This window comes from Odocoileus virginianus, chromosome 7 (genome assembly GCF_023699985.2).
Source record: "Odocoileus virginianus isolate 20LAN1187 ecotype Illinois chromosome 7, Ovbor_1.2, whole genome shotgun sequence".
NCBI classification, from domain to species: domain Eukaryota; kingdom Metazoa; phylum Chordata; class Mammalia; order Artiodactyla; family Cervidae; genus Odocoileus; species Odocoileus virginianus.
In genome coordinates, this window is record NC_069680.1 from 50,594,278 (window position 1) to 50,620,931 (window position 26,654).

The window sequence follows — 26,654 nt, forward strand, 5'->3', positions numbered from 1 at the left end:
GAGAGGAAAATAAGCATTCATAACTCCACCCTCTAAAAACATGTATATGCTATAAAAATCCAAGCAAAAATTCTATACAGCTCCAGCTCAGTGTTAAGTATAATGTCTTATACAGTAGGCCTATGCACAGGAACAAAAAAAAATCTTTATTAGACTTGAGAAAATTTCCACAAAACAGGTACCAAGATATTTTAGAGAGTGGAATTCTGTGACTATGTGAATAAGAAACATTTGTAAGTACAATAAATGGTTGTATAAAAATGTATGTAAACTGTCCAGGGAATAAGACTTTCTGCTTTTCCTTTAACTTAAAATCTTCCCTCCTTAATTTTATGTATTGAATTTTTTCTTACAAAATATGTGCTCATTTTATCAAGCAAAAAGAAAATCGAATGATTCCCCCCGCCCATAACTCCATCCCTGAGGTAACCAAATCCATCAACAACCTATGCTCTGACAAATATCATGACTATTCTATTTCCTTCTGTTTACAAAACTGGATTGCACTATACTCATAGAGAAAAAATGTACATCCTTCCAGTTTACTATGTGTAGCTCTAACTCATTATTAAATTATCATAGTTTTATTCCACATAACAGAAATCCATAATACATTCAACTAGTCCTGTTACAGTAAATTTAGTTTGTTTCCAGTGTTTCTGCTTTACAAACATTGTTACAATACATACCCCTGTAAACATGTCCTTATATACTAACGTTTTAACTTCTATAGCAGAGATTACCAAAACTGGGTTGCTGGAGTAGAGTAAGTATGCTTTTGTTCTATTTTAACACTGTGCCCAACCTGCTCCCCACCCTAAAAAAGTTGTACAGTCAACGCTCAAATCAGCAACATTTGGAAGACACCATATCCTCAACACTTGAAAGAAGATTTTTTTTCTTTTTTTTGCCAATCTAATAGACAGAGAGCCTGATGAATTACAGACAGAGGTTCATGACATTGTACAGGAGACAGGGATCAAGACCATCCCCATGGAAAAGAAATGCAAAAAGGCAAAATGGTTGTCTGAGGAGGCCTTACAAATAGCTGCAAAAAGAAGAGAAGCGAAAAGCAAAGGAGAAAAGGAAAGATATTCCCATTTGAATGCAGAGTTCCAAAGAATAACAAGGAGAGATAAGAAAGCCTTCCTCAGCCATCAATGCAAAGAAATAGAGGACAACAAGAGAATGGGAAAGACTAGAGATCTCTTCAAGAAAATTAGAGATATCAAGGGAACATTTTACCCAAAGATAGGTTCGATAAAGGACAGAAATGGCATGGACCTAACAGAAGCAGAAGATATTAAGAAGAGGTGACAAGAATACACAGAAGAACTGTACAAAAAAGATCTTCATGACCCAGATAATCACAATGGTGTGATCACTCACCTAGAGCCAGACATCCTGGAATGTGAAGACAAGTGGGCCTTAGAAAGCATCACTATGACCAAAGTTAGTGGATGTGATAGAATTCCAGTTGAGCTATTTCAAATCCTGAAAGATGATGCTGTGAAAGTGCTGCATGCAATATACCAGCAAATTTGGAAAACTCAGCAGTGGCCACAGGACTGGAAAAGGTCAGTTTTCATTCCAATCTCTAAGTAAGGCAATCCCAAAGAATGCTCAAACTACTGCACAATTGCACTCATCTCACACGCTAGTAAAGTAATGCTCAAAATTCTCCAAGCCAGGCTTCAGCAATACGTAAACTGTGAACTTCCAGATGTTCAAGCTGGTTTTAGAAAAGGCAGAGGAAACAGAGATTAAATTGCAAAAATCTGCTGGATCATCAAAAAAGCAAGAGAGTTCCAGAAAAATATCTATTTCTGCTTTATTGACTATGCCAAAGCCTTCGACTATGTGGATCACAACAAACTGTGGAAAATTCTGAAAGAGATAGGAATACCAGACTACCTGACCTGCCTCTTGAGAAACCTGTATGCAGGTCAGGAAGCAATAGTTAGAACTGGACATGGAACAACAGACTGGTTCCAAATAGGAAAAGGAGTACGTCAAGGCTGTACATTGTCATCCTGCTTATTTAACTTATATGCAGAGTACATCATGAGAAACGCTGGGCTGGAAGAAGCACAAGCTGGAATCAAGATTGCCAGGAGAAATATCAATAATCTCAGATATGCAGATGACACCACCCTTATGACAGAAAGTGAAGAACTAAAAAGCCTCTTGATGAAAGTGAAAGAGGAGAGTGAAAAAGTTGGCTTAAAGCTTAACATTCAGAAAATTAAGATCATGGCATCTGGTCCCATCACCTCATGGCAAATAGATGGGGAGACAGTGGAAACAGTGTCAGACTTTATTTTTGGGGGCTCAAAAATCACTGCAGATGGTGACTGCAGCCATGAAATTAAAAGACACTTACTCCTTGGAAGGAAAGTTATGACCAACCTAGATAGCATATTAAAAAGCAGAGACATTACTTTGCCAACAAAGGTCCGTCTAGTCAAGGCTATGGTTTTTCCAGTGGTCATGCATGGATGTGAGAGTTGGACTGTGAAGAAAGCTGAGCACCGAAAAATTGATGCTTTTGAACTGTGGTGTTGGAGAAGACTCTTGAGAGTTCCTGGGACTGCAAGGAGATCCAACCAGTACATCCTAAAGGAGATCAGTCCTGGAAGGACTGATCTGTTCATTGGAAGGACTGATGCTGAAGCTGAAACTCCAGTACTTTGGCTACCTCATGCGAAGAGTTGACTCACTGGAAAAGACCCTGATGCTGGGAGGGATTGGGAGCAGGAAGAAAAGGGGATGACAGAGGATGAGATGGCTGGATGGCATCACCGACTCAATGGGCATGGGTTTGGGTAGACTCCCGGAGTTGGTGATGGATAGGGAGGCCTGGCGTGTTGTGATTCATGGGGTCAGAGAGAGTCGGACACGACTGAGCGACTGAACTGAACTGAATAGATAAAATGCTATCAAATAGAAATTAGTCATTTAATCTCCTCCAGAAGATAAACACAACATCTTTCAAGTGTTCACTGGCCAGCTGTGTTTCTTCTTCTGTTCACACGGCTGACCATTTTTCCTTTTGCTCTTTTGTCCTTTTCTTCACAATGTCTAAGAGTTCTTTGCAGACCAGGAATATAATATCGTATCATAATGCTGTAAATATTTTCTCCTAATCTTTCTTCTGACTTCAATTATGATTTCATTTGCTATATTACTTACTTATAAATTTTACAAACCAATCCAAAGAATATAGCATTGGATTAGGGGTTATAAGAAGCAGATAATGGTATTTTTTGCTTTATACATGAGATCTCTAGAGCCTTCACAGACTGCTACCTATCATAAGCAAGAAGGACAGAGGTTAGCTTTATTTTAGCATCAACAGATTATGTCAATAATCCCTGTTTTCAAAAACCACTTTAAAGAAAAAATTTGGACAAATTCCCACCATTTTATGGTAAAAGGAAGATAGAAGAGGAGGAAGCTTATGCAAAAGAATGTTATGTTCTTTCACAAATGAAAATTTATGAGAACAGTCCCTGCCCTAGGATAATGAACTGTAGAAATGCATACTATTAACATATATTATCATAGATATTACACACACACAATAAACTCAATATTACTGTTAGGTGCCAGGCATTATGTTATGTGCTTTCCATGGAGGATCTCATTTAATTCTCTCAACAACCCGGTGAGATATGAATCTCCATTAAAAGATGAGGCTCTCTGAGAAGTTACTTTCACTTGCCCAAAGCACAGTTACTATAAAATCCAAATACTACACTATGCCATTTAGCAGGAAGTGGGTGTGAGGTCAAACCTTTCAAAGGACAAAAATATTATTAGATATTATCATATATACATACTCCTGCCAGACTGCTGACATATTTCTAAAATCTTATCATATACCTATATCTGACTTACATATGATTATCTTTTGAAGGTTTTTGAATGTCAGAGTAACCTCAACACTATCTTATAGGAAATCACATTAGCAAAGATGGTTCAACTGACAAATTTCTCTTTGTTCAATAGGAATAAACAGAGCATCAGATATGCTAGATCCTAGACAGGGGAAGGCAGACACAAAAATGGAGGGGGAAAGGGTAAATAAGCCCTCTAGGTGCCCACTGTTCAGCTAGTTAGAGAAGACGGGATAAATAAATAGTTCCAATAAAACGTGATAAATGCCAAGACTGCTAAACATACATGAAATGCTTTGCACTGCAGAAGACAGAGCGTCACTATCTGCAGAAGTCTAGGAAGTGTGCCTGAAAAGGCAACATTTGAGCTAGGTATTGAAGGATTTGTAGGGTTTTTCCAGGAAGTAAAAAATGACAATGGCACAAACTAGCAGAAAGAAAACTTGTACAAAGACAAGGACAAATGCAAAGGCACAGTTCATTTGGGGAAAGGTTGGAGAAATAAGAATAAGAATGGTCACAAAGTCAGATGTTTCAGGGGAAAAAAGATGAAGGATAAAAATGGTAAGTTGCATTCAGACAAGATGATAAAAGACCTTTTGTGCAACCCTAAGATTTTGGACTTTACTTTATCTATGATGGATATGATAAAGGGTTTTTAAACAGGAGAAAGACATCACATTTGTGTGTTGCAAAGATAAGTAAGGAAGCCAGCTGTGCAATAGAAGACAATGTAGAAGCAAGCAGACAATTTAGGCAACTGTGGCTTGGTTGAAATGGCTTAGGTCAAAGATGATGAGAGCCAGAACCAAAGCAGTGGCACAGAGTTGAAGAGAGGATTAGATTTAAGTCACGTAGGAGGCAGAATTGCAAGTATTTGTACCTCACTAAATGAGAGAAGAAAAATCTCATTAATGACTCAGATTTCTAATTTAAAGCAATGATTACAAATAGATAAAAGGCTTCTTCAGGATTCTGTGTAAATGTGTTTTAGGTATTTACTCATCCCTTCAGAGTCTTCATCAATTTCTGAGCTTAGATTTAGCTCACTGGAAGGTTCTGGAAAATACCATGTACTAGTTTTGATTGACAGCTCACCACAGTTTGGGAGCATAGACAATTTTTAAGCAGGTAGAAATCTTACAGGTTAGGGGGATACTCTGAGTAAAAGTGTAATGATTTGACCAACCTCATGTATATTCTGAATAACAGACTGAATCGAAATTTTCCAACTCAGGGAGCAATTCATTGCACTGATTTTTCAAACACCTAGAGAATTCCAGATTGATCAGTTCCACATACTGAGAGATTCAGTGGAGACTTAGGTAGACATCCACACAATCTAAGCCATGCCATTTCAAACCTGGTAACAGCTTTGCAGCCCAACCAGACTTTGCAAAATGCATCATGGAGCACAAGATTTTAATTACTGCTTATACACCTGCTCTACTAGACCCAGCAAACTAAAGTAGCATAGTTTCCTGGCACTCCTAATGCTTTAATATGATTAAAAGTTATCAAAACCTTAAAGAGATGCTAAAAACCTCAAATCTCAAGAAATCAACTTTTAAATATTGAATCACCACTGAGATATCATTTGCTACTACCTGTATTTAGCAAGATGCTAAATTAGTTCCATGGAAGAGCTACCACACTAAAAAAGAAGAGTACATTTAAAATACAATATGTAAGGACTTCCCTGGTGGTTCAGTGGTTAAAAATCTGTCCTGCAATCCAGGGGACATGGGTTCAATCCCAGGTCAGGGAACTAAGATCCCACATGCCTCAGAGCAACTAAGTCTACGGAACACAACTAAAGAGTCCTTACACCCCAACAAAAGATCATGCCTGCTACAACTAAGACCCAACGCAGCCAAATAAATTAACTGGAACAGAGTAATCCATGCATGCTGTAACTAGACAAAGCCCATATGCAGCAATGAAGATACAATGTAATAAAAAATGTAAATAAATAAAAATGTTAAAAAACAATATATAATATATATATATATATTTATACAGTACTAAACAAGTCGAATAAATTACCTTATCACACAATTTGATCCTTACAACTCTGAGATGCATAAAGCAGGCATTATCATTATCCTCATTTTGTAGATGAGGAAATTAAACTGCAGATAAATTCAGAATCACACTTATGAACCTTATTTTCACATATCTTCTGACTCTAAGTTTATATCCCTTCCATTAGGTAGAAATGATTCCCTTTTCTTAATATTTCATTTGAGTTCTTGAGATAAAACACATTAAAATCATTTCTTGGACTTTCCTGGTGGTCTAGTGGCTAAGACCCTGAGTTCCCAATGCAGGGAGCCCTGGTTCCATCCCTGGGAACTATATCACATGCCACAACTAAGAGCTGATGCAGTTAAATAAATAAATAAATAAATATAAATAAATAATTTATATTGAAGCTGACTTACTGTCTGTTAAAAAATAAACAAATAAAACCATTTATTTATTGTCAACATTTTGCTGCATGGTAGTGCAGATCAAACCCTTACGAAGGAGCCAGGCTTCATCTGCACAGCATGAGTAAACCTGAACTTCTCCTCTGAGCACCTCTTACAAACAGGTAGACACTGGGATTACTGATGGTGTAATGAATTTCTCTCCAGCTTCTACACCTATTACTAAAATCACTGGGTAACTTTCTCATCCCCAGCAGAGTCTGCTTGACGAATATGACACCTCCACAATAGTAATGGATAAACACTTTCAAAGGCTGATCATTTTGAGTTGAATTTTTAACCATTATGACTTTGTTCAACAGGACGGATAGTTGCTGTTATTAAAATGTACAATACATACAAGACAAAAGCATAATCATTTTACACAACTGTCATTTCAGAAGGATTACAGGGACTCGAAAGGGAAAGTAAATTTAAAAAAGCAATCTATTCAAAATGTTGGTCAAAGCAGAGGTCAGAGTGATGTGGGGCCAGGAGCCAAGAAACAGGCTCTAGAAGCTGGAAAAGATAAAGATAAGGAGTCTGCCCTAGAGACTACAAAAGGAACAAAGTCTGGTCAACCCATTTTGGACTTGGACCCTCAGAAGTGACAGTGAAAGTTGCTCAGTCCTGTCTGAGCCTTTGCGCCCCCAGTGACTATACAGTCCATGGGATTCTCCAGGCCAGAACACTGGAGTGAGTAGCCGTTCCCTTCTGCAGGTGATCTTCCCAACCCAAGGATCGAACCCAGGTCCCTCATACTGCAGGTAGATTCTTCACCAGCTGAGCCACCAAAGAAGCCCAGAAATACTGGAGTGGGGAGCCTGTCCCTTCTCCAGCAAATCTTCCCGACCCAGAAACTGAACTGGGGTCTCCTAAATTGCAGGTGTATTCTTTAACAGCTGAGCTATCAAGAAAGCCCCAGACCTCCAGAGCTGCACCATAATAAATATGCACTGCTTTAAGGCAAAAAGAAAGTGACCTATACTTCAAATTTAATTTGGAAAACAAATATTACAAATTTTTTTTAGTGAAAATGTTAATTGCTCAGTCATGTCTGACTCGTTGCAACTCCATGGACCATAGCCCATCAGGCTCCTCTGTCCATGGGATTCTCCAGGCAAGAATACTGGAGTGGGTAACCATTCCCTTCTCCAGGGGATTTTTCTGACCCAGGGATTGAACCTGGTTCTCCTGCACTGCAGGCAGATACCAGGATATAGCTGCAAAATAAAACGAAACTACACATTTAGATTCTTTAAGGATAATAATACACATGCAGACAACTGTTTCTAGATATGATAGTATGCTGCACACCTTCTGAACCCATGAAGAATGATAAGGACAGTTTGAGTATCATTTCATAATTAAATATTTAGTACTATACTACATGTGAATTTTGTAAAAAACTAACAGTACTATATGATACATCAGTCTCTATTATCCAAAACATAAAATCAACAAGGAAGTTAATTTTTAAATTATACCAACTCAGAAGTATGGTATTGTAAATGTTTAAAAAGAAAAAGATGCTGTTCTCTGAGCAAAAGTACATCTGAAAATTTAGACACCGATTCAAACTTCATTTTACGTGGAACATTCGCCCTGTATATAATGGTAACAAGGTCTCTTTAGTTAAGCCTAGTAGTAACACAGTTCATCATACAAAAGGTATTCAAACTACATGAGTTCAGTTTAGTCACTCAGTCGTGTCCGACTCTTTGTGACCCCATGGACTGTAGCCCACCAGGCTCCTCTGTCCATGGAATTCTCCAGGCAAGAATACTGGAGCGGGGAGCCATTCCCTTTTCCAGGATATCGTCCTGACCTAGAGATTAAACCTGTGTCAGATTTCTCAAGAGGCAGGCCAGGTGGTCTGGTATTCCCATCTCTTGAAGAATTTTCCACAGTTTATTGTGATCCACACAGTCAAAAGCTTTGGCATAGTCAATAAAGCAGAAATAGATGTTTTTCTGGAACTCTCTTGCTTTTTTGATGACCCAGAGGATGTTGGCAATTTGATCTCCAGTTCCTCTGCCTTTTCTAAAACCAGACTGAACATCTGGTTCGATGTTCACGGTTCACATAATGTTGAAGCCTGCCTTCGAGAATTTTTAGCACTGCTTTATCAGTGTGTGAGATGAGTGCAATTGCGTGGTAGTTTGAGCCTTCTTTGGCATTGGCTTTCTTTGGGATTAGACTGAAAACTGACTTTTTCCAGTCTTATGGCCACTGCTGAGCTTTTCATATTTGCTGGCACATTGAGTGCAGCACTTTCACAGCATCATCATTTTAGGATTTGAAATAGCTCAACTGGAATTCCATCACACCCACTAGCTTTGTTCATAGTGATGCTTCCTAAGGCCCACTTGACTTCACATTCCAGGATGCCTGGCTCAAGGTGAGTGATCACACCATTGTGATTATCTGGGTCGTGAAGATCATTTTTATATAGTTCTGTGTTTTCTTGCCACCTCTTCTTAATATCTTCTGCTTCTTTTAGGTCTATACCACTTCTGTCCTTTATTGTCCCTATCTTTGCATGAAATATCCCCTCAGTATCTCTTTTCTTGAAGAGATCTCTAGTCTTTCCCATTCTCTTGTTGTCCTCTATTTCTTTGCATTGATCACTGAGGAAGGCTTTCTTATCTCTCCTTGTTATTCTTTGGAACTCTGCATTCAAATGGGAATATCTTTCCTTTTCTCCTTTGCCTTTTGCTTCTCTTATTTTCTCAGCTATTTGCAAGGCCTCCTCAGACAACCATTTTGCCATTTTGCATTTCTTTTTCTTGGGGATGGTCTTGATCCCTGTCTCCTGTACAATGTCATGAACCCCTATCCATAGTTCTTCAGGCACTCTGTCTTTCAGATCAAATCCCTTGAATCTATTTCTCATTTCCACTGCATAATCATAAGGGATTTGATTAAGGTCATACCTGAATAGTCTAGTGGCTTTCCCTACTTTCTTCAATTTAAGTCTGAATTTGGCAATAAGGAGTTCATGATTTGAGCCACAGTCAGCTTGCAGTCTTGTTTTTGCTGACTCTATAGAGCTTCTCCAACTTTGGCTGCAAAGAACATAATCAATCTGACATTAAGTAAAGTATTATTTTTAACTTCACCATTCAGAGGGCTGAATTAGCCATACTCACTGAGCACACCATCATTATTTTCTTTCCTTATTTCTGTCTATCTCCTTAGCCCACTCCCATGCACTGGGCCCCACAGGCAGCCATTCTAACATGCTCAGTGAGTCCTTTAGGGAACTGTTCTTGTAAGAAGTGTACCGTGCTGTGCTTGTGCGTTTTCACGTTGTGTGTTAGTCACTCCGTCGTGTCTGACTCTTTGCGACCCCATGGACTGTAGCCCACCAGGCTCCTCTGTCCATGGAATTCTCCAGGCAAGAATACTGGAGCGGGGAGCCATTCCCTTTTCCAGGATATCGTCCTGACCTAGAGATTAAACCTGTGTCTCCCGTATTGCAGGCAGATTCTTTACTATCTGAGCCATCAGGGAAACCATTATAAATTTTAAAAATACATGAATGATAAACATATCTCCCCCTCTTACATTTTACCAAGCACGATAGTCTTCATATCCATTCATGGTGCTTCTGTTTACCTAACCCATTGCTGCTAATGGTTGCAGACAACTCCATGATGTGGACCCCTCAGCCCAACCCTCCCAGCAAAGGTCACGCAGTTACCTCCCCACCACCAGCACCCTTACTAACAATACAGCAGTGAATAACCTTGCTCACATTCTTTTGGAGACCTGGAGGACACATTCCAATGTCTGACTGTAGAAATGGAATTTCTGGGTCACAGAGCAACTACCTAGTTAATTTGCTTAAATAATGCCTGAGTGCTTTCCAAACACTGCCCCAGACTGTGCTCCCACCATCCACACACAGGGTTTCCTGTTTACTGCCCAATTCCCTCCCTCAGCTTTGCCATTATTAGCTTCATAAAGACCTTGAATAAGTCTACCTCTGAACCTTGCTTTTCTTTTCACTAAATTTAGACTATTTACTCCAACTGCCTGATGTGGTTGTTCTGAGGAACAAATGTGTGAAACAACATACAAGTACTTTAAGGAATATAAATAGTTGTCTCCAAATGTAAGCAATTACATTGCTGCAATTTTTGTTCTTATGGTAATTTCTAAAATTTCCATCTTGCACCCCATTTACTTAAACACACCTCTGCCAAAAGAGAGGAGATAATTGAATAAACCTGAAGCTTGGAAAATAAAACTTTCCCCTGGATACCTAAACATTGAGGGAAATGGAAACAGAATGAGGAAAATATATTTTCTTCTTTATTTACTTATGTATGATTTACTTGGGGCTTCCCTGTTGGTTCAGCAGTAAACAACCCACTTGCAATGGAGGAAATGCAGGTTCTATCTCTGGGGTTGGGAAGATTCCCTGGGGAAGGAAATGGCAACCCACTCCAATATTCTTGCCTGGAGATTTCCACGGACAGAGGAGACTGGTGGGCTACAGTCAATGGGGTGCAAAAGAGTCAGACAGAACTTAGCGACTAAACAACAATGCACTTACCTAATCAAAGATTTTAAGGACTGGCAATCTACTAGCAGTAAAATTAAAAAAATTTGTAGAGCAAATATGCATGTAGTACATAAGCAAATTTTCCATCTATGTCTTAAATTTTGTACATAAATTTTATTCCAAGATGTAATTACCTCAAAGTTGGTAGCTTCTGAGTTCACAACCTAAGAGCTCCTGTTTACTGACCACCCACTGTATCAATGTATCATGTACATTTCCTGAAACTCTTAGAACAATCCTGCAAGGTGGATGTTACTAGTTCCTCAAGTAAGGAAAGAGAAGACAGACACAGCAAAGTGATTTACCCAATACAGTAATTAAATGGTAATTAATTGGCAACAGACTCAGAAAACCCCAGTAGGTTATTCTAAAGTCCATGCTTCCTCTTTCCACACCACTTCATTTCCTCTTGAAAGATATGTTCAAAGATACCTTCAGCAGAGGGTAGACTATCACAGGAGTTATAAGGATATGAGAAAAATGCCACAGAAATTATAAAGATATAGGCTTCCCTCATGGCTCAATGGTAAATGCTAATTCAGGAGATATAGGTTAGATCCCTGGTCCAAGATGATCCCACAAGACTGTATTTTTCAGTTCCGTTCAGTCGCTCAGTTGTATCCGACTCTTGGCGACCACATGGACTGCAGCACACCAGGCCTCCCTGTCCATCACCAACTCCCAGAGGTTACTCAAACTCATGTCCATTCAGTCAGTGATGCCATCCAATCCTCTCATCCTCTGTCATCCCCTTCCCTCCTTCCTTCAATCTTTCCCAGCATCAGGGGCTTTTCAAATGAGTCAGTTCTTCGCATCAGGTGGCCAAAGTATTGGAGTTTCAGCTTCAGCATCAGTCCTTCCAATGAATATTCATTTCCTTTAGGATAGACTGGTTGTATCTCCTTGCAGTCCAAGGGACTCTCAAGGGTCTTCTCCAACACCACAGTTCAAAAGCATCACTTCTTTGGCGCTCAGCTTTCTTTATAATCCAACTCTCATATCCCTACATGACTACTAGAAAAACCATAGCATTGACTAGACAGACATTTGTTGGCAAATTAATGTCTCTGCTTTTTAATATGCTGTCTAGGCTGGTCACAACTTTTCTTCCAAGGAGTAAGTGTCTTTTACTTTCATGGCTGCAATCACCATCTGCAGTGATTTCGGAGCCCAAAAAAATAAAGTCTGTCATTGTTTCCATTGTTTCCCCATCTATTTATCATGAAGTCATGGGACTAGATGCCATGATCTTAGTTTTCTCAATGTTAAGCTTTAAGCCAACTTTTTCACTCTCCTCTTTCATTTTCATCAAGAGGCTCTTTACTTCTTCTTCACTTTCTGCCATAAGGGTGGTATCATCTGCATATCTGAGATTATTGATATTTCTCCTGGCAATCTTGACTCCAGCTTGTGCTTCTTCCAGCCCAGAGTTTCTCATGATGTACTACTCTGCATATAAGTTAAATAGGCAGGGTGACAATATACAGCCTTGACCTACTCCTTTTCCTATTTGGAACCAGTCTGTTGTTTCATGTCCAGTTCTAACTGTTGCTTCTTGACCTGCATACAGATTTCTCAAGAGGCAGGTCAGGTGGTCTGGTATTCCCATCTCTTGTAGAACTCTTTCCACAGTTTGTGGTGATCCACAGTCAAAGGCTTTGGCATAGTCAAGAAAGCAGAAGTAGATGTTTTTCTGGAACTCTCTTGTTTTTTCGATGATCCAGCAGATATTGGCAATTTGATCTCTGGTTCCTCTGCCTTTTCTAAAACCAGCTTGAACATCTGGAAGTTCACAGTTCACGTATTGCTGAAGCCTGGCTTGGAGAATTTTGAGCATTACTTTACTAGCGTGTGAGATGAGTGCAATTGTGCAGTAGTTTGTGCATTCTTTGGGATTGCCTTTCTTTGGGATTAGAATGAAATCTCCTCCCCCCAATTTTGATCTGCGATAATCCATTCTCTAGAGATATCTTTTACTGGTACAGTTAAGCATATACTATCTTTTGATTCTCCAACCCTACTCCTGATATTTAAACTCCTATACACACAACATAGGTGTGGTTGGGGGAATATCTGTGTCAACCAAACGACCCATCCAAAAACTTCTACATTCACAATAGCCAGGTGTACTCAGCCAAAGCTGAAAACAATTCAAGTGTCTGACAAATGGATGAACAATCTATGGTATATTTGTACAATGAAAATATTGTGCTATGTGCTAAGTCACTTCAGTCCTCTCCAACTCCTTGAGGCCCTATAGACCATAGACAACCAGGCTCCTCTGTCCAAGTGATTCTCTAGGCAAGAATACTGCAGTGGGTTGCCAAGCCCTCCTCCAGGGGATCTCCCCAACCCAGGGATCGAACCTGCATCTCTACGTCTCCTGCATTGGCAGGCTAGTTCTTTGCCACTAATGCCCTGGGAAGCATAGGCAGCTCAGACAGTAAAGAATCTGCCCACAATGGGGGAGACCCAAGTTTGTTCCCTAGGTCAGGAAGACCCCCTGCAGAAGAACATGACAACCCACCTCAGTATTCTTGCCTAGAGAATCCCTTGGACAGAGGCGCCGGGCAGGGAAAGAGTCAGACACCACTGTGTGACTAACACAATGAAATATTACTCAGCAACAAAAAGGAATAATCTACTAATACTACAAGAGCCTGGATAAATATCAAAAACATTATGCTAAGGGAAAGAATCCAGAAAAACATGTAGGTAAAGCAAATCTATGGTAAAAGAAATCAAACCAGTGCTTGCCTGGAAGGTTGGAGGGAGTTTAACTAGGAAAGAACAGAAGTGAACTTCTTAGGATAATAAATAGTCTGTCGTGATGAGGTAAAATGTTTGTAAGAGTGGGAGAATTGTACACTTAAATTTGGTGGATTTTATCATATATATATAAATTATACATCAATAAAGGTGATTAATAAACTTCCACACACCAATATATACACAAGAGAAAAAAAAAATCTATTATGCTTAACTTGACCTCCAAAGAAACAGAATCTTAAAAGTCTCAGTTACACCCTTCTAACATCTAATAATCCAGTTACAGGCCTCAGTTCTCTCTTTTTTTTAATTAATTTTTATTAGACTGTACTTGATTTACAACATTCTGTTAGTTTCTGCTGTATAGCAAAGTGAATCAGTTATATGTATACATACATCGCTGTCTTTTTAGGTTCTTTTCCCATTTAAGACATTACAGAGTATTAATTGGAGTTCCCTGTGTTACATATACTACAGTAGGTTCTTTTTGCTTTCACACAACAGTTCAATACAAATTCTATTCAAGTTCCCATACACTATAAACTAGGAGACAGTGGAACATATCCAGCGACATAAATCAAGGTGTAAAAATTTCATGGTCTAAAGGTATTGAAATCATACAGAGTCTGTTCTCTTATCACTGCAGAATTAAGTCAGAAATCAGCATCAAAAGAAAATAACCCACATATTTTCAAGTGCAATGTGACACTTACCAAGAGAGATCTTTGACTTAGTCATTGAAAGCCTAAATAATTTAGAAGAATAAAAAAAAGGGTGATTGTAAAGAAGAAAGTATTTAAATGAGGAATTAATATCACAGATACTTTTTTTAAAACCCATGTATTTGGAAATTACATGCAAAGATACTTTGAAAAACCCTATGTATTTGGAAATACAATTAAATATCTACTTTTTTTTTAACATCTACTTTTAAATGATGGGTGTATCTACAGTAGATTCTCATTAGCTATCTATTTTAATAGATAATATTTAATAGATAATAGTATATGTATATGTCAATACCAATCTCTCAATTTATCCTCCCCCACCCCATCCTTTCCCCCTTGTTTACCATAAGTTGTTTTCTACATCTGTAACTCCATTTGTTTTGCAAATAAGTTCATTTGTACCATTTTTTTTTTTTAGATTCCACATATAAGCAATAGCTTTTGATATTTGTCCTTGTCTGACTTACTTCACTCGGTATAACAATCTCAAGTCCATCCGGTTCTCTCACTTCTAATCCAGATATTTCAGGATCTACTTGGTATTTATTTTGTCCCCAGTGGAAAAAGAGACCTGATCAACCATTCTCAGTACAAGAGTCCTTTCTCTACTGAAAGTTCATTTAAACAGCCTACTAAACTATGAGATTCTGGAAAGCAAAAACTAGTTCTTAATTACCCATGCTGTGTGCCTAATATCTGTTAAGTGCCAAATATGTTTTGGATAGATTTCATTGGTCCAAATAAAAAAAATTCAGTGCTTTGCACAATATGTAAGTGGTATGCTGGAACTAGCTAATATCAGCTTTCAAGGAAGCCAACTCTGTCCATTTCTTCCCAACTCCATGCTCACCTTGCACCAGCAGCTTGAAATAAGCCACAAAGAAAGTATTTTGTGATACTACGGTTTATAATAAGAAATATAGGGACTTCCCTGGTGGTCCAGTGGTTAAGACACCTCATGTCTAGTGCAGGGGGCATGGGCTCAATCCCTGGTTGGGGAACTATGAGCCCACCTGCCTCCGAAAATAAATAAAATGGGGGTTTATTTTAAAAGAGAAGAAATATACATTTGGTCTTCCACCTGTTCCTGGCACCTGCGTGTTTGCTCTGTCGCTCAGTCATGTCCGACTCCTTGTGACCCCAGGGACTGCAGTCTGCCAGACTCCTCTGTCCATGGAATTTTCCAGGCAGGAATACTGGAGTGGATTGCCATTTCCTCCTCCAGGGGAGCTTTCCAATCCAGGATAGAACCTGGGTCTATTGCAGCTCCTGCGTCTCCTGCTTTGCCAGGAGGATTCTTTACCACTCTGCTACCTGGGAAGCCCCTGTTGCCGGGACAGAGCTCCTAAAACCCTTGAGAGCAGTATCTTGTTATGTTACTAAGGTGACTTCTGAAAAGCTCCTAAGGAAGGGAGGTCAGCAGCCAGTAGAACCAACCACCTGCTTACAGGGTTGGGACTGAAAGTCCCATCCATCCCACTCCCTCGACCTCAGGGGAGGGAAAAGGGACTGGATGTTGAATCCATCACCAAAGGCTAAGGATTTAATCAAACATGCCTCTGTAATGTGTGCGTGTTAGTAGCTCAGTCGTATCTGACTCTTTGCGATCCCATGGACTGTAGCCCACCAGGCCCCTCTGTCCGTGGAATTATGAGGCCTCTATAAAAACCCAAAAGGAGGGGGGTTAAGCTTCCAGGATGGAGATGCAGCTTTCCTGGGGAGACACAGGCAGAGTCGTATCCTCTGAAAAACATGGAAGCTCTGAGCCTCTTCCACAGACTTTGCCCATGCATCTCTTCCATCTGGCTGTTGTTGGGTTATATTCTTTTATAATAAACTGGTAATCTAGTAAGTAAAATGCTTCTCTGATTTCTATGACCTGCTCTAGCAAATTACTCAAACCCAGGAAGGGATCATTGAAACCTCTAATCTATAGCCAGCTGGTCAGAAGCACATGTGATAAGCCGGGCTCATGATCTGCACCTGAAGTTGAGCAGGGTGGTGGGGGGCAGACTCATGGAGCTAAGCCCTTACCCTGTGGAATCTCAGGCTATCTCGGAATTGAGTTGAATAGCAGGACAACCTGCTGACGTCAGAGCGCTGCTTGCTTAATGTGGGGGAAACCCTAGACCCTTCAAACACACACTGGAACTCGTCACCAAAAGTTGCATTTTCACTGCAGAATTGGGCAAATGCTGTAAATCAGGGTTTTTTGGTTTTGTTCTTTTTTTTCTGAGAATAATCTATAGCATATTACGGATCACTCAAATTTAAGAAGAAGGAGGGGGGAGGGATGGAGGGGAGAAGGAGGGCGAAGAGGAAAGACAAGAGGCGGAGGGAAGGAGGAAAGAGAGGGGGAGGGCAGGAGGAGGAGAATCGAGGGAAAACCTAAAGGACCCACAGAGGTCAAACAGTTTTATCCTAACATCAGGAATGTCAAAACAGGAGTGGGAAAATGCTTCTGTATCACTTTATTTCTAATTATCTCTATCTCTCTTTTAGAGTAAAAAGAAAAAAACTCTTTTCTTTCTTTTTTGAATCCCAGACTATTTCAGCTGGAATAAACACTCAGAATAGTTTTCTTCAACTCTCTCCTTTTTCAGGTGGAGAAACAGAAGCCCATGAGATAATAAGATTCTGAGGTTGCAGTGCTAAAGTTACTTGGGAAATGGGGACTCCATTCCTGGCCTCCTGATTTTACCACCATGTCTATGTCTATTGCTCAAGGCATCAGGGGCTCCGATCCAGTTTCAGCCCTTACCAAACATAAGTTACACGGCCTTCCTGAAGCTGTTTCCTTGTGAATAAAACAAGAAGAGCTAATGATTTCTACTCCACAATTTGCTTTAAAGTATATATCTACCAAGAGAGGTACAAGAAATCACAGTTTTTATTATTAAAGATGCATATGTCTTCTCTATTCAATTAAATCATGAACTTTTTTAACATATAGGGATATTTACTCACAACACTGTCTGTAGGTGCCAAAAAACTAGAAATAAGGCAAATGCTTGCTAACAGGGAAATTATGAAATAAATTACAGTCTATCCACACTGTGAATATTAGGTCACCATAAACAAGAATAAATTAGATCACTTTTTCAGACAGTTCTCTATCCCTTTTGGTACAGGTTTCCATTCTGTGGCACTGTGCAGTAGAGAAACTGCTAAGTGTGTTTCCTGATGCACCTCTCCTTAAATTCTCAGGTGCCTTCATCTACATTTTCCTTTTTAATTATACACTAAGGCCCACACTAAATATGAGGCACCTGATTAAATGATACCAAAGAGCTATGCCTGGAAAATTTTCTAGTGCTGGCATCTATGAGTGCTGTCTGATGTAAATGCAAAGTCACTTGGATTATGAGAGTAAAAACCAAGACTGGATTTCCCTGCTGGTCCACTGGTTAAGAATCCTCCTGCCAATGCAGGGGACATGGGTTCGATCCCTGGTCCAGGAAGATTCCACATGCCTTGGGGCAACTAAAGCCCATGTACCACAACTACCCAGCCTGCACTCTAGAGCCCAGGAGCTGCAACCATGGAGCCCACGCGCTGCAACCAACGAGGCCCTTGCTCTAGAGAGAAGCCACCGCAACTAGAGCAGCCCCGACGGCTGCCACTAGACAAAGCCTTCACGCAGCAGCGAAGACCCAGAGAGCGCAGCCAGAAACAAATACATTTTTCTTTCAAAAGACTCTTGTGTACCTGGGAGTGCCTTTCACATGATAGGAGTGCAAAGCACTGTTCATATGGCTAATGCCACTTCTAAATCTGAATGCTGGATCCGTCTCAACATTTATTTGATCATCAAACATTAATTGAAGGCCTATGGTGTGTCAGGCCCTGTGTTTGATGTTAAAGAGCAAAGCTGCAGTGGCAGAAATGCCTTTTGTCAGATTCCACATAGAATGTCATGACATGAAAGAAAAGGAGGGACGGGAGAAGCCCCACACCTGTCGCATCCTTGGCACTGAGTCATGGCATCACCCAGAGGGGCTGCAGGGCAGCAGTGAAGTTCCATGCTGGAGGGACAACACAGCCACCACTGAATCACCGTAGGTATCCTTAAAACTCCATGGGAAACAGCCTTTCCAAGTCAGTCACACACAGTTCTTTAGGCTACAATGGCATTTAAATTAACTTCCATTCTGCTCCTTTCAGCTACCAGACCAGGTCCAAATATTCATGCCCTGCCCAGAAAACAAAATGTATGTTAGGGGCAATTTTTCAGTATTTCCCTTTTCTTAATGTTATCTGAAAAAAATGGCAGTTACTAAGCATCATCTGATGAAAGAAATCCCCAAATAATTTATTTCATATTTTAAAGCTCCAACTCCAAACACTAGTTCACTTAATGTTTATTACTAGCTTCTTCTACAAAAAATATTAATACCACTTCTATTCAGTTTTGAAAACATGTAACTTGCACATATACGTGATAGCTTTCTTCTTGTGATCGCTTTCTTCTTGAGACATTGGACTGTCCCAAGAGAGGAAATTCAGGAGTGATTTCCAGAAAACATGAAAGAATTGGTTGTATTAACACTTTGGTGCCATTGATCTCACCCCCATGGTCAAGCAGGAACCTGATGGGTTCCTGGAAAAACCTACGTCCTTTTGAACAAACAAATCCATTGGAAGATACTGTTTGCTCACAACATCAAACACAAAGGCGCAAGTGTCTAAGTATTTCAACCATGACTACATATTTTGAAGATTTTCTACATCCTTTATAGTCCAATCAGGAAAAATTTACTCAAACACACACTGTACATAACTTAGAACACAGAACTTTGAATCTTTAACTAACCACCGCTGCTGCTGTGGCTAAGTCGCCTCAGTCGTGTCCAACTCTGTGCGACCCCATAGATGGCAGCCCACCAGGCTCCTCTGTCCCTGGGATTCTCCAGGCAAGAATACTGGAGTGGGTTGCCATTTCCTTCTCCAAGGCATGCATGCATGCTAAGTCGCTTCAGTCATGTCCGACTCTGTGCGACCCTATAGACAGCAGCCCACCAGGCTCCTCCATCCACAGGGTTCTCCAGGCAAGAACACTGGAGTGGGTTGCCATTTCCCTCTCCAAACCACAGCTATGCCTCTAGAACGTAAAAACATGGCAAATAGAAAGCATACAATATCAAAATAACTTTTAAAATGATATCATGAATTAATTTAAAAATTTTAAGCTGTTTTCACATGTTGACATGGGATGAAAATGAAAAATCACGATTAAATGTCCCTACTGTTCTATTAGCATTAAGTCAACATCTCGCTGGCACTTAGATTCACAAGACCCAAGGCTAGAGTTATATGAACAACAGCCCAGTCAATACAGTCAAGGAAAGGTTACTTCAGATCTGATTAGATCATTAGTAACCTTGATCTTTTCAGAAGGGTAGACTTTAAGAAGTTTGGAGACATTTTTAACAAGGTCAAACATTCCACTTAAAATTCATTAACTCAGAACCATTCTTATGTAAAAGTGTCAGGTAGCGTGTCTCATCAATTTCAGGTATTTATTCAAAAAAGTAAAAATGCCTTTTATCTAAGCTAGAATTTCATATGATCACCAATTTGGATTATAATGACTCCCTGTAACTTCAGGAGCACATCCTACAAAAATATACAAACCCACATTTTGTGCATAAAAAAATGGATAACTTTTAAATATAAATGTTACTAATTGAAAATCAACCTAAGAACAATCACTGAGAGTCCAGAAGAATTACAGTATTTTCAATTACCAAAATCCTATTCTAGAATTAGGCAGACTAAATGCATTAATGCTCTAAAAGGGGGGAAAACTGAAGTACTGAATAAAGGAAAAACCACAGCCCTAATGTAACTACTGCCACAAAAATGCAAACAAATTCAGAATCCACAGTGTCTCCTTGGATTCCAAAACACACCACTGGTCTTTATACTGTCTGGAGGATACTAAGCCACATTCCCTGTTATGAAGCCTCACACATCGCTGTGCAGATTATGAAACTGATGTTTATTTATGCTCTAACAAAAAGAACAGTGAGAACTGGCATAAATGGTTCATCATAAATAACCACCTCACTACAGTCCAGATTCACAACTCATTTATCCATCCTTCACAGATTTGAGAACTAAGAGAAATCAGCCCTCTAGGTATTAGTAGCTGGTTGATGACATTCAATGGATTGCTTGTTTCAGCCAGTTTTTGTTTCAGAACTGTGGTTTTAACTTTACATTCACTTTCAATATTGAAATTTTGGTTCCTTGAAGATGCATCCATTTGAGCCCAGGTCAGCAGATTATAAAAATGCCTGAACTACTCTGCCAGCAATTCCTATCCACTCTGAAACTGCCTGTCTCCCTCCTAGAGCCTACAGGCGGTGGCCTCCCCTCCGGAAATAAGTCCTGGTAGACCCCTAGGGTACCTCTTGGCTCTGCTTTTACCAGAAAGCTGCCTCTTCCAAAATTCAACAAGCCACACATTCTCTCAAAACAGCAAAAGGAAAATTCAGATTCAAGGTAACAATAAAACCCGCCAATGGACTCTGTCAAGACTTAAAGAGTCTTTGAAAGACTTCCTTGATTCCCACAGGATTTTCAGAGATGACAACTGAAGGAAAGATATGATAGGGGCTGGGAGGTTCGTGTGTTTCAAGAGCAATTCCGAGTAACTTGAAACTAGATAAACTACTGCTGTCAAAGCTATGCAAAGATGCCTCGGTTTCTGGAAAACTAGATAAACTACTGCTGTCAAAGTTATGCAAAGATGCCTCGGTTTCTGGAATGGTAATATTTCTTTTTCTAGCACAGATAAGGTATGCACATGGTTTAAAAAAAAAAAAAGTCCCCAAAGGTATGTGAAACTAAGTCTGCCTCCCACCCGTCCTCCAGCTCCTTTCCCAAGGACAGCTTCTGTTTAAGTCCCCTTCTGTAGACTTCCAAGCACATGCAAACACGCCCGAGTGTTTTAAACCAATTATCTTCTATTACACACACACACAGTGGCAGCTGCAAATTTACTAAACGCCTCTGGGCTTCAGGGTGGCAATCTGTGGAGGGGTGTGGGGTGGGAGGAAACAGAAGCTATCCTGAAGCTGCGGATTTGCACAGCATGCACCCGGTTCTTACTTTGTGGGTGTCTGACTTGCACGCCAATGGAAGTCTCTCAAAACCAGGGCAGAAGGTAAACCCACCGCTAGCCAACCCTCGGCACTGCACCACCTATCCGCATTAGCCAGCACTTTCTACATGTCTCAATCTTTAAAGTAGATTTTGTATTCTCACTGGGTTACGTGTAGTGTCTCGACCCACCTTCAGAAAAGAAAAGGAGGCGGAAAAAAAAAAAAAAAAAAGGCTAATACTCTGAAGGTAACTTTCAGAACCAGGTGATTTCCTTCCTTCCCCGCCAACGTGCGCGTGTCCTCGGGAAGGGTTCAGCCTGGCACGGAATCACTGGAGCGGCGAGCCCAGAACACAGAAGCCCGGAGACGGTAGACCGCGGTGAGGGCGTCCAGAGCCCTGGGCCGCGCTTTTCTTCCAGACAAACGTCTCCGAGCAGACAGTCCTAAATCTCGGGGCCCTACCTCCTCCCCCGGGATGCTCGCACGCCGGGGCGGACGGAGAGCTGCGGACTCTGTCCGGAACGGCAACTTGAGTACCGCGCCCTGAGGCGCCGCCGGGTCCCCGAACGCCCGCAGGGTCCCCTCCCCTCGCCTCGCCGTCGCCGTCCGGCAACCCCCAGGAGGGCAAGGCTCCAAGCGGCGACCCTCCCCCTCCACCCCCGGTCTCCCCGCGCCGCGATCCCCGCGCGCCCGGGCGGGGAGGAAGCCACAGGTAGGGGGCGGCGCGCGCTCACCTGCGCAGGAGGGGTGCCCTCGGCGCCGGCCGCAGACCAGGAGGCGGAGGAGGCCATGTTGTGCGGCGGCGGCGCCGAGCGGCTCCTTCCAGGAACTCCGCTCTCCCCTCCCCGCCCTGCCGCTCCGGCCCCCAAACGTGGGACTTCTCGGAGAAAAGTTCGGCGGCGGCTCCGGAACGCCCGCCCCGTGCGGCGTCTCCTCCCCTCCGCCGCGTCCCCAGCGCCCGCCAGGTGCCCGCCGGAGCCGGTGCGCGGGGGGCGGGCCCCGCTCAGGTAAAGGCGCGGGGCGGCCGAGCCCGCTCCCCGCTGGCCCCGAGGAGCATGCCCAGTCGGGCGGCGCGGGGAGGAGCGGCGGCGCCCGGGGCTTGGGGTGGAGGTGGGGGCTCACCTGAGAAGAGGGGGGCGGAGGTGGCTCCGGGAAGGGACGGGGGGCAGGTCCTGTTTCCTGCGGGTTGCTGAATTATAATAACAAAATAATAATAGTTTATAGTAATTATATTATCCCATTAAAACAAACTAATAAAACCGCTAGTAACAGTAATCTCTATTGGCTCAAGGGTTGCTTATTCAAGCGCTAAGTGAATAAAATCTGTAGTTAATTTTACTTTGGCCTTTTTATTATTATTAATCCACAGCCTGCAACCCATGGAGAAATAGCGTTTGAGGCGCAGACAGTTTCCAAACAATGTTCCTAGCCTCCTTCCACCCATCCGAGGTCCCAGCGGCACTTAGGTGGCCTCAGCTACCTGTCCAGTGAAAATATGAAACTCTGGAGTGGGGTGTGAGCGTGTGAGCCAGACGCTGAGCCTGATCCATCAAGGAAATAGGGGCAGGACCTCTGAGTGCCCTTGTTTCTAGGAGCTCAAATGGCAAGGCTTCACGGAGCTGCTGTCCTGGGAGACAGTTGGATGCAGGATGCCGCTCCCACAGAGCTTATTCAGGCTGGGGTGCAGAGGGAGGAAAGCCTCCCAAAGGGGAGCCCCTCTCTAGAGTCAGGTACTGGGAGCAGGCCCAGGCATTAAGGGACAGCCAATCATATTGGAGAGAAAGTTATTTTTCAATTCTCCCTCAGCTCTTCTGATTGCTAGAGGAAAGTATTCTTTCTCAAACACTGGCTAAACTTCCTATTTATCAGGGCCCAGATTAAAAACCCTAGGTAAGCACTAGTAGCTAACTAAATGTTCATTGTTTTGTTTCATTGTTTACTGTCACTTTCTGTTTATGGCAAATAACAGAGGTGTTTTTTATTGATGGTTGGGATCCAAAGTTTTCTTTTTAAGCAAGTATGTATAAGTTTAACAACATTATATAATGATAATAAAATATGTCTTACTATCTATTATTTATCTATATAAATAAAGATTTTAATCATTTGGATAGAGCCTGGTAGGCTGCAGTCCATGGGGTCTCGAAGACTTGGACATGACTGAGCAACTTCACTTTCACTTTTCACTTTTATGCATTGGAGAAGGAAAAGGCAACCCACTCCAGTGTTCTTGCCTGGAGGATCCCAGGGATGGGGTTGCACAGAGTCGGACACGATTGAAGTGACTTAGCAGTAGCAAGATAAAGCAAGAATTCTAGAGACGTTAGGGAATGACTGAATTATGGGAAACTCATTAGTTGGCATTTTCACCAACTAGTGACCAGGAAATCCTGGAATAACTCCTGCACCAGAGAGCCGTGAGTTAGCTGTGCCTGGGGCTGAACACCTAGCTCACTTCCTCCATAACACGCTAAAAGCTGAAATAACATTTATTGCCATCAGCTCTGTGGTGGGTGGGCTCTGTGCTAAGTCCCATATTCATAACGTCTCATTTAGTCCTCACAAAATCCTCTCAAGACAGGCAGCACAATCTGGAAACAGAGGCTCAGAAATGTTATTTTAGCCGAGGTCACGAAATAATGGAGCACCTACAACTCTATAGTTCGGGCATGCTTAACTTGAATTTGAAAAACCACTTCGGAATTTAGCAAGTCCACAAACTCTCTGAAAATTTATGTTAAATTCTTTGTGCTGTTTCATGGAAGCAAGGTATATAGTGTTCATCAATTTTTCAGAAAGATCTACATTTTAAGAGGCATTGTCACCATTATTTAGAAGATAGTGCCATGATTTGGATTATAAGATCCATGGAGGCAAATGCCCTGTTTTCTTCCATCTTCACTGTGCCTAGACTGGTGCTTTATCCCCTCTGACTCTTTGAGACCCCATGGACTATGTATCTCACCCGGTTTCTCTGTCCATGGAATTCTCCAGGCAAGAATACTGCAGTGGGTTGCCATTCCCTCTCTCCAGGGGATCTTGCTGACCCAGGGATCGAACCCTGGTCTCTCACATTGCAGGCAGATTCTTTAATGAGACACCAGGGAAGCCCTTCATCTCCTTAGCCACTCATTGGAACTGATAGAACTAAATCAAATGTGTGATGCAGAAAGTATAAGCTAAAGAACAATTAGTGGCGACATTGGAAGAGCATCACCTTGGTAAATCATGTGCACACACAGCTAATTTACGAGCCAGCTCCCGGGCACCCACACAGTCCTAAGAGCCATCTTAAACAAGTGGCAAGCAGCCAACCAGGTAGACAATAGAGGGAGGAAGGAGCAAAACTTTACAGGAAGTTAGCGCAAGCAGCAGCACCTGGGACGTGAGCCCAGAAAGACAGTACATTCCTGCAAATCCAGTCCAGTCCAGCCTCTGTGGCCGTCTCTTTCCGAGCAATACTTGTGTTCAGGTTAAAGACTCTCCTCCAAAAGCCAGCTGCAGCACTACCAAAAAAAGCTGACTGCTGGGAGTGGAGCAGCATCTCTCCTCCCCAGAACCTTTCGATACAGACCATGACTGTTTCTAATTTTGTCCTTCTCTGTGTGCCCGCCCCCATTCACAGCCAGGTCTTAAAAGGACAGCAGCCAGCCCTATGTCCCTGCTTCCTCACCTGCACACTCCTCTACTTCAGAGTGACCAGCCTCTGTCCCTCCTCAGCTACAGAAACAGCTCTTCTCAGATCACCGTTGACCTCCTATTTGCCACGTCCATCAAGGATTTTTCCATCTCTTATCTCAGTTCATCTTTTGAGGGCACTTAACACAGTTGACAGTTCCTTTCCTTTCCCCTTACGTCTTTTCTAGGATTTTGATCTCAGTCTTCCTAACTTCTCAAACCATGGGCTGTCTCTCTAATCCAACCCACATGAAGGCTACAGCTTTCACATGGTGCTGGTGACGGTTTAGTTGCTAAGTCGTGTCTGACTCTTGCAACCCCATAGACTGTAGCCCGCCAGGCTCCTCTGTCCATGGGATTCTCCAGGCAAGAATACTGGAGTGGGTTGCCATTTCTTTCTCCAGGGGATCTTCTCAACCTAGGAATTTTCTGCACCATAGGCAGATTCTTCGCCTCTGAGCCACCAGGGAAGTCTCGCAGCTTTCACATAACATCTCCCAAATCCAACTTAATTTCCCTGAACCCCAAACCCATATTTCATCATTTCCAAAATAGAACACCTTGGGACTTCCTTGGTGGTGGTCCAGTGGTTAAGACTTCCACTGCAGAGAGCACCAGTTGGATCCCCTGTTTGGGGAACTAAAATCCCACATGCCTTGAGGCAAAAAAAAAAAATTGGAACACCAAGCAACACAGACCCTGAAGCCAGAGAGGAGAGATGGAGGTTTTGGAAGGGAGAAGACTCCCTGCCCTAACCCCTGCTCCCTGTAAGTCCAATCAGATAATGAGTTCCAGATAATTCTTCCCACCATCTCTAAATTGTCCCCTCTTAGCCATCCCCACTACAGCCCAGTCTTCGCCCGTCTCAGTGCCATGATTTATTGAGCAATTACTATGTGCCAAACCATGCCGATTTGCAGTTTCTCATCATCTCTCACCTAGACCAACAATTGCCTCAGTTTTGGATAGAGCATCAGTTCTGTCATCCAATATTAGGATTGTTCTGTAATTTCAAATCTGCTCACATGACTGTAAACATGATTTGAAAACCTCTTAAATCTCTCTTTATCCTTCAGGATAAGATTAGATTTAGGAGGGGTACCCTGTCTGCTGCCCCCACCTGATCTCAGCATTTCCATCTCCATGCTCTTCCTCATCTCGGTCTCAGCACACCACACACACAGCCATTCTGAATTATTTGCATTCATTGTCTTTCTACAGGCTGTCCCTACCGCCTAGAAAACCCTTCTCCCCATCCTCCAACCCTCTGCCTCCTCCATCATCTCTGTGGGGCTTGCATGCATGAGCAGTCATGTCCAACTCTTTGTGACCCAGTGGACTGTAGCCTGCCCGGCTTCTCTGTCCATTGGATTTCCCAGGCAAGAATACTGAAGTGGGCTGCTGTTTCCTCCTCCAGGAGATCTTCC

General features: G+C 41.9%; 1 protein-coding gene across 1 annotated transcript in view; it reads right to left on the reverse strand.

The window, feature by feature from the left end:
* LOC110130943 (uncharacterized) overlaps nt 1-26,654 on the reverse strand; it is a 141,547-nt gene that overhangs the window by 95,626 nt on the left and 19,267 nt on the right. Inside the window, exon 3 of the mRNA XM_070469836.1 lies at nt 22,284-22,647. Within this exon, the coding sequence (XP_070325937.1) occupies nt 22,284-22,647 (364 nt within the window). The remainder of the gene's footprint in view (nt 1-22,283; nt 22,648-26,654) is intronic.